This window comes from Orbicella faveolata, unplaced genomic scaffold (assembly GCF_042242905.1).
Source record: "Orbicella faveolata isolate gen_17 unplaced genomic scaffold, um_ofav_v1 contig_2, whole genome shotgun sequence".
Lineage (NCBI taxonomy): Eukaryota > Metazoa > Cnidaria > Anthozoa > Scleractinia > Merulinidae > Orbicella > Orbicella faveolata.
In genome coordinates this window covers 9,524,481-9,532,500 of record NW_028301547.1, presented here as the reverse complement: position 1 = coordinate 9,532,500, position 8,020 = coordinate 9,524,481, and the positions used below count along the sequence as shown (strand labels likewise).

Sequence of the window (8,020 nt, the reverse complement as noted above, 5' to 3'; positions counted from 1 at the left end):
ATGGGGCTTTTATTTGTTAAGTACATACCATGGGGAAACATTTACTGGATTCGTAATTTTTATGGGTCGAACAAAGTAGATTAAACTACACCTGCACAGTTTAGAAGATTTACGCAAATTGTAATTGAACATTTTCGAAATATTCTGATATGGCGTCGAGGCTTAGCGAGCTAAAACAAGAGAGATCCTAAGTTCATCCCTGAATCTCGATGTTATTTTTCCCTCAGCCTCGTTGCCATGTGAGACTTTTAATACTTCAAAAATAGCTCATTGCACGAAGCCTTAATCCGAAGCCCCGTGCTTGCAAAATTAATAGAAAACAGGTGTGGTACATTGCCAGTCTGTGCATTGATATGATTTGGGAAGGCTGTAGTAACTTTGGCTATATATTCAGTGCGAATCTATGTTGATTTAGTGAGTGACGTACGTCGCTAGTACATTTAGTTCTAACTCATTCTGACTCTAGCAAAAATCAGGAAGTAAAACAAGGAAACTAGTACTGTTTCACTTGCTTTGTAAAATTACATAACTGTGTTTGTGATAGAGGAAGGAAACGCGTAAAACATGCGAGCACTACGTGCCCGAGTCTCGAGCTCAAGTAAACATGGTGAAAGTTGACTTTCGCTTGCAGGAAACGAGAGTTAACTTTAACTAACACTTGTAGGAAATTCAGGCTGATAATTAGTTGATACCACAGTCCTGGGTACACTGTGTCCACGAGGCAGTGAAGACGTACTACATATATTCTCTTCTCTTCTTCTACTTCTCTGTGCTTTGCTACCACTTGCAGCGTCATGCCGTTTATAAGTTTAACCATTGCATGCTCTCCTTAGATGGGCCGAAAGTCCTGCAGAGGTCAATGGATATTATAGTCCACAACAAAACCGAATAGGTGGGTTAATTTTCATAATTAAACATGACGTTTTTTGGAAACTGGCCGCTGTACTACAAATAAAGAGAATAAACATCAAAGAAATAACATTCGGTCTACAAGACAAATTTTCTTTTTGTTCCTCAAAAATTATTGCCAAATTTTAAAAAGGCTTTGAAAATTTACCTCTTTACAAATTGTTCAGCTAGATGATGTATCACGGCAAACGTCTAATTACTAACAATTTGTTGGTAAATCTATATAATTGTAGTTATTTGGTATTATTATTGTTTTTTTCTTCGCAGTATTTTTGGCTGGAATCCTGCAATCTCCGTTTTACAGAAAAGGTTACCCAAAGTAAGTAATAATGAAAACGTTCACTGGGATTCTAAGAAAGACTGGTGTGGGGTCAAGAGATACACGAACTATTTTCCTTCCTCTTTCCTCTCTCGTCGGGTTAGTAACACGACAAACATAGCCATGTTAATGTTATTTACGCGATCAGTAACCTTGTTAACTTAAGACGTGAAACTATTTTTGAAACTGATCTAAAAAGGTGTTCTGAGGTGTTATGCTGAGGTCCTATGATCTAGAGATCAGAACACTTTTTTTTAATCAGTTTCAAAAATAGTTTCTAATTTAAACGTTATTAAATTTGAAAACAAATTCAGGCTGTCATATTCGACCTTCCCTATCACTGCTTGCCACTCATTAAGACCCGTTCTTACACAATCAAAGTTGCCTGGAGTATAAGAAGTTACCTCAATAAAACTCATTGTGCGATGCTGTCCTTCTAGATATCTCAACTATGGATCATTGGCAATGGTTATTGGACACGAAATTACTCACGGATTTGACAGCACAGGTAGTTATGGCTATATATAATGTATGTCAATTAATTTGATCAGTAATTGGTGGGTTATCTGTAGCTGTTCCCTATTTTTAGTTTTGTTTCCCTCCCATGCCTTTCCGGAATGTTTGGTAGGAGTGAGACGCCCAGGCTGCAAATGCTCTTGGTCTATTTATGACTAAAATGTATGTTTTTCCATACCGTATTTCAAACCTGACGTCTCAGACCTGTACCATGCTTAAAACTTCATATTTGTATAAGGTATTAGATCGTCTTTCTAGGAGTCTGATGGATATTCGCAGAAGGCACTGTTGAAACTTTTACGCCGGGAGATCATTACCCTCGTCAAGAGTCGTCATATAACTCAAATATTTGAGGGATAAATTGTGGAAGTTCTAAAAGCTGTTGATAAATAATTTACGTTTTTAGGGCGATTGTTTGATAAATATGGAAATGTGAAGGATTGGTGGTCTTTCCGTTCGAAGCTGGATTTCGTGGAAAGAACTGAATGTCTGGTGAATCAATACAACAACTATCAAGTATTTGGAGAGAATGTAAGCAAGACAAAACTTCACACGTTGACAACGTACTAAAAATCCTAATTAGTGGTCTCACATTCTTTTGTCATTTCATCACGCATTTACAGTTACAACCACTTTGATTTGTAACTTATATTCCCTGAAAGTACTGCTCAATGGCTTTCTTTTGATCATTCCCGGCCCAGGTCATTACTCTTTCACACCGTCAGCTGTTAGAAGATAAAAGGGCTTCATACATTTTGTTTGACATGCCTCCACCATGTTCTAATTACAATCTGACATATTCCACCCACATACTGAAAGCTAGGTAGAACCTCCTTTAAATTGTATGCCTGCTTAATACCTTGTTCTTTAATAGTCCCACATTCCATAGGACCCACCCATGGACTTGAAAGTTTGAAGACGTAAAACAACTTTGTCTTGTATTATTGTCTTGCAGATAGATGGCAAACAAACTTTGAATGAAAACATAGCTGATAATGGAGGGATAAAGCTTGCTTATGAGGTAAGCCATCATTTTAGTAATTTATTTTCTGATTCTAGTCAGCTGAAGATAAAGTTGACATGTTTATCTAATAGCAGATAAAGTATTTACCATTCCTAACGCGTTTTAGACTAACACAAAGGGATAAAAGCAAAGAAAAATAAATGGCGAAGTGAAAAAGCGGACAAAACAATCTCTTGTGATCCTCTATGATGTCGAACAGTTACTGTCTTGGATCCGCTGTCTTGAATATAGTAAATAGAACGTAAATGTCTAGAAGCCCACATCTTTCCATTAATCTTGTAATTTTCTACCTGCAGCCGAAATCCAAGCTTTATTCAATCTTTAAGCGTTCCTTTTATTACTGAAAGGTCGTATGCTTGTTTGGCACTTAACACCTTACACATAAACAATTTCCTTCTTGATCCACTCTAACTGAATATTTAGGCTTATCAATCTTGGGTCAAGGACAATGGAAAAGAGGAACGGTTGCCTGGCCTGGATTTCAGTGTGGACCAGCTTTTCTTTATCGGATATGCTACGGTAGGCTTGCCACTCTTTGGCATTTGAATTCTTTTTAATTATTAGACGTTGTAGTAGCATGTAACGTTCGGTAAAAGCTAAAAAAAGTGAAACCAAAATGAAACTGTTTTGGTAGCCCAGTTTTCCCTTGGATGGTCTTGTTGCTTAGTGACCAGTTTGGTCTCGTCATTGCTGTGTCAAAATTGGTCTCGTTAATTTGTTATGGACAATACAAGATTGGAAAATGATAATGCACGTGCAGCTTGGACCAATAATATCAATGTATAATGCAAATAATAATCGTTGTTAAACCAACAAACTTCCCGCTATACTACGGACTGAAAACTCTAACTAGGACTCGGTAATAATAAGGTCAACCTCGCATACTTCAAGAATAGGTAACATTTATCCTCTGATGTGTGAAAGTCGTTAGTCGAAAAGTATTTTCTTTACAGCAATACTTTTCACATGACTGTTTCTTTATGTTAGCCATGGTGTAGTGTCTACAAGAAGCAAGCTGCTCTTTTCCAGGTGAAGAATGACGTACATTCATATCCAAAATATAGGTATGAATCTTTCAACTCTTCAATGCTACGTTTCGTGCTTATCATGTTTGTGACACAATAGGTTACCATAGCATCAGTATGACCTGCTAAAACTCCCTTAATTTTAGCTTTAAGTACTTATATTTCAAAAACGGCACAGTGAAAGTTTTTTATTTTGTCAAATGTTGATTAACAGAATAAGACACAACTTTTGGCTAAGTCCAAAAAATTCTTTTCACAAGGTTCAGAGCCAACTTAAATTTTCAAAACTTTGAGGTGACTCTCAACTCCGTAGACAGATTTTTTAAAACCTTTGTTAAAAGTTGCGTCTTATCTTGCTAATCAAAATTTGATAATATATTAAAAAAAAATCACCGTGCCTTTTTCGAATAGCAAGCTCTTAAAGCTACAATAAAGGGTGTTTTTAGCTTGTCATACAGGTACTATGATAACCTATTGTGTCATGGAAATGATAATAACGTGTTCACCATTGATTGGGCAGTCTATTTATACATGACTATAGCATCAATTGATAAAGAGTGCATAATTATAATTTATTACCCATAAAATCTAACTCTTGGAGAGTGCTGGAAACTGTTTTGAGCCACCATGAGCTAACAAAAAAAAAAAAAAAAAAAAAACATTTTAAGATTGTTAACAGAAAAATTAAGACTTTAAGCTTAGTCCCCAGCGCGTCAGGGTTTCGAATTCAAGATGATCTCATCTAGTATGATAAAAATGGGTAGACAGACCTTGATTGTTGAAGGTTGATTGGCAGCATTTCGTCTCCGTATCCTAGCATCATGATGACAAATTGATATGCCGACTTGGTGCCCGCCTCCCTGGTTTGTTAATATTTCTGCCTTACGAGCTTGTGCCTAAGTTTGTATGGGGAAATTTTAACTGATCTGAACTTGGTACAGTATTTTCAGGCATTGTTCAATTCTCCGTTAGCTTTTGAGCCAGCAGATGTTTAGACATTTGAAGACTAATTTCAGCCGCCTCTCTTTACAGTAATCTGCTTTCGCATTTGACTATTAGCTTTTAGGCCGTTAAATGGATGATTGTTAAACCTCATTGACATTACGAGACCCTCAAATAACCTTCCTTTGGATCTGTGTTGTCACGCCGTTATGCCAGAAGTAGACACGATTTGCTGTAGACTAACGTTATTAAAATGGGTTGTACACTTTCTACCCCAGAGCAACGTACTATCTTTGAATCACTTTTAACCATTTTAGAGTCCTCCTTTGAGTCTTGTTTGTTCACATACCTTCCATTTTTTCGCAGGGTACTTGGTCCGCTGTCCAACTTTCAGAAATTTGCAGACGCGTTCGGTTGTAAGCGTGGAAGTAATATCAACCCGTATACCAAGTGCTCGGTGTGGTAATCTCGGGTCGTTATTTCCACTTTTGCTCGTGATTAATTCTTACATCTTGTGCATTTTTACAAACCATTTTCGTATTATCGGTATCGGACTGGAACTAGCTTGCAACTGGGGCTAATGCGGAAAGTCTTCAAATGCAAATGACATTAGTTTCGTTTTAATGATATTCCGCAGCACGAGCCTCCATTGCAAGTTAGTTCCAGTCCAATACCGAGAATGGTCTATTGCAATAACGTAACGGGTACAATGTTAGAGGGTCTGGATAAGTTGCTGACTGGAATCTAAGCTATAATTTCAGCCCATTTTTTAAGCTATCAATAAGCGTTGTAGCTCTCAGACCTCAGGTGTCAGTTATAAAGCCAGAGTCATTTCTAATCTTACAGTAAAAATAAAACCAAGTCTTATCAAGACCCTGTTAGAATGAATAGCAACGTGAAGTATGCGTAGTTCCATTTTCCGTGAGACTACAGTGAACTCACTCAAACGGACGCAACTGTGGAAAGTCCACCCGTTATAAGGCATACATATGGCTAGTCTGGGCCACCTTAAACTCGAGTATTTCTATCCAAACTTTTAAAACCTTTTTGAAAAGTTTCAAACTTCGGGCCGTTTTACTCCGCCCTCATTTCAGGAGTGAACAGTTTATAATTTTGCTCAGTCCTCAGGTTATCTTGTTCAGTCACGTGACAATAAGTGGTTGAATTCGGGAACGGAGATCGCAGCACCCATCACTATTCAAAACTTGACATTGGCATTTTATATGGATGGCCACGCGTAGTTGTATTTTCTGTGGGACTGCAGTGAGCTCACTCAAAAAGGTCTCCATTTAAAGCTGACATCTTGCTAGTCTTGGCCATATTATACTCGTTAAACTTTTTATAACTTTTAAAGGAAGTTTAAAACTTTCGGCCCTTGTACTCCGCCCTCGCTTAGCGAGTGAACAGTTTATAATTCCGCTCAGTTGCTAGGCAACCTTGTTTAGTCACGTGGCAATAAGTTATTGAATACGGGGACGGAGGTCGCAGTACTCATCAATATTCAAAACTTGACGATGACGTTTTATATGGATGGCCTACTTGATTTTTATCTCTTAGCTCCCACGGGTTCTCGATCTGAACGGAATTTTTTTTTTTTGGGGGGGGGGGGAGGGGTGGGTACGATAAGTTCCCCGCCCCACACATCCAATCTTTTATTGCCACGTGACTGAAGACGTGAAACGGTCAAAAGCTTTGAACTTGCATTCTTTTTAACTTTGTGAGTGGAGTGTTTTCTTTGGGTATTGTATTCTAAGCCGTCAAGAAAGAGTTTCCATCGTCGTAGGAGTGAAACAGTTCCCACATAGAGTTGTCACCCTTAGGTATCGAAATTGTGACAAACCGGTAATTTCTGAACTGCGGGGTTGGTTTCCATAGAAACGTGTGACTGGTTACGAGTCACGACAGGTAACCCTAACGCTAAGTAGGCTAGCTTGTCATAAGTTCCATTCTCTTGAGCCACAGTTTAAGCTACTGAGGAAGTACAATAATAGTTTTTAGTTTTCTAGAACATAATCTCGTAGGTTACATTGGGTGGATTTCTGTAGGTTAAGTAATGTATGAATGCGAGTCCAATTAAGGATTCTCCCTACAAGTGATAATATAAAATCTTCTCAAAAGCGTAGGAGCCTTTAGGCTTTGCAATTTGACATAATTTCAGTTACGTTTTTGTACCTAACTGGGAGGCGCGGTGGCCTCATGGTCAGTGCGTTTGTCTCCGCGTCGAGTGGTCCGGGTTCGAGCCCAGGCCAGCGACATTGTGTTGTGTTCTTGGGCAAGACTCTTTACCCTCAGAGTACCTCTCTTTACCCAGTTGTATAAATGAGTACCGGAAAATTTAATGCTAGGGGTAACCCTGCGATAGACCAGCATCCCATCCCGGGGGGAGTAGAAAAAGTCCTAGTCGCTTCATGCTACATAATAGGGGATAAGCTCTGGCCTGATGGGCCACTTGGCTCCTATGCAAACCTTACCTACCTTTACTTTTTGCACCTAACTGCGTGTGTTTTGCTTTTGTTATTTTCAATTAGCGTAGGTCTATAAAAACGGCTTCATTATGTTAATAAATGCGTTTGGTAATGTTTGTAATAACTGAGTAGTTAACGTTTGTGGATTATTTTCTTTTCTTTTTTCTTTAGTTAACAACCATTATTCGTTAATTAGATTTCATCTGATTTCAAATAGAAAAATCAGTTAGTCTTGATTGCTTCATTTTGGATTATAGTTCAGTTTTTAAATGTCAGCAACCATATTGTCAGGAATCCCAGCAAGTTCTAAGGGGCCCTGTCCCCCATTGACTTTGCATTTTCTGTTTTTCATGTCGCTTCAAAACTTTCGACAAAACTACAGGATTTCTTATTGTAATATTTTGCTGTTTTGATTTAAATTAAGATAGCAAGGTAGGCTTTTTATTTACAGTCGAGTAAAATCACGGATTGTTGTAAATGTAAAGTATGTTAGTTTGTTTGCTGTATGTAACATTATAGGGTAAGAGATGCAAAGTATATTTTTGTGTTTAATTGATTGTTAGGTAAGAGCAAACATCAAATCGTCATATTTGTTATTCTGGCGGTTTTTTTTTCTCTCACTGGAAATGACAAAATAGGATGTGACGATTTTGGAGAACGATTTTGATGAATACACCAAGACCACTTTATGTGACCCAGTAGGGAAATTGCGAGTCCTTAGGTCAGCGGCGAAACCCTTGTTAAATTTAATTTCTGTAATTTGCAATTTCCGAATTTCTGAATTCTTTCTCAGTGCTATTTTTAGTGTGAAAATAATTAC

General features: G+C 37.9%; 1 protein-coding gene across 1 annotated transcript in view; it reads left to right on the top strand.

Moving 5' to 3' along the window:
- Positions 1-7,737, top strand: part of LOC110051615 (endothelin-converting enzyme homolog) — a 26,343-nt gene extending 18,606 nt beyond the window's left edge. The window contains exons 13-20 of the mRNA XM_089289477.1: positions 834-892; positions 1,177-1,228; positions 1,669-1,736; positions 2,151-2,275; positions 2,700-2,765; positions 3,192-3,287; positions 3,756-3,832; positions 5,102-7,737. Of these exons, the coding sequence (XP_089145603.1) occupies positions 834-892; positions 1,177-1,228; positions 1,669-1,736; positions 2,151-2,275; positions 2,700-2,765; positions 3,192-3,287; positions 3,756-3,832; positions 5,102-5,201 (643 nt within the window). The 3' untranslated portion in view covers positions 5,202-7,737. The remainder of the gene's footprint in view (positions 1-833; positions 893-1,176; positions 1,229-1,668; positions 1,737-2,150; positions 2,276-2,699; positions 2,766-3,191; positions 3,288-3,755; positions 3,833-5,101) is intronic.
- The last annotated feature ends 283 nt before the right edge of the window (positions 7,738-8,020 follow it).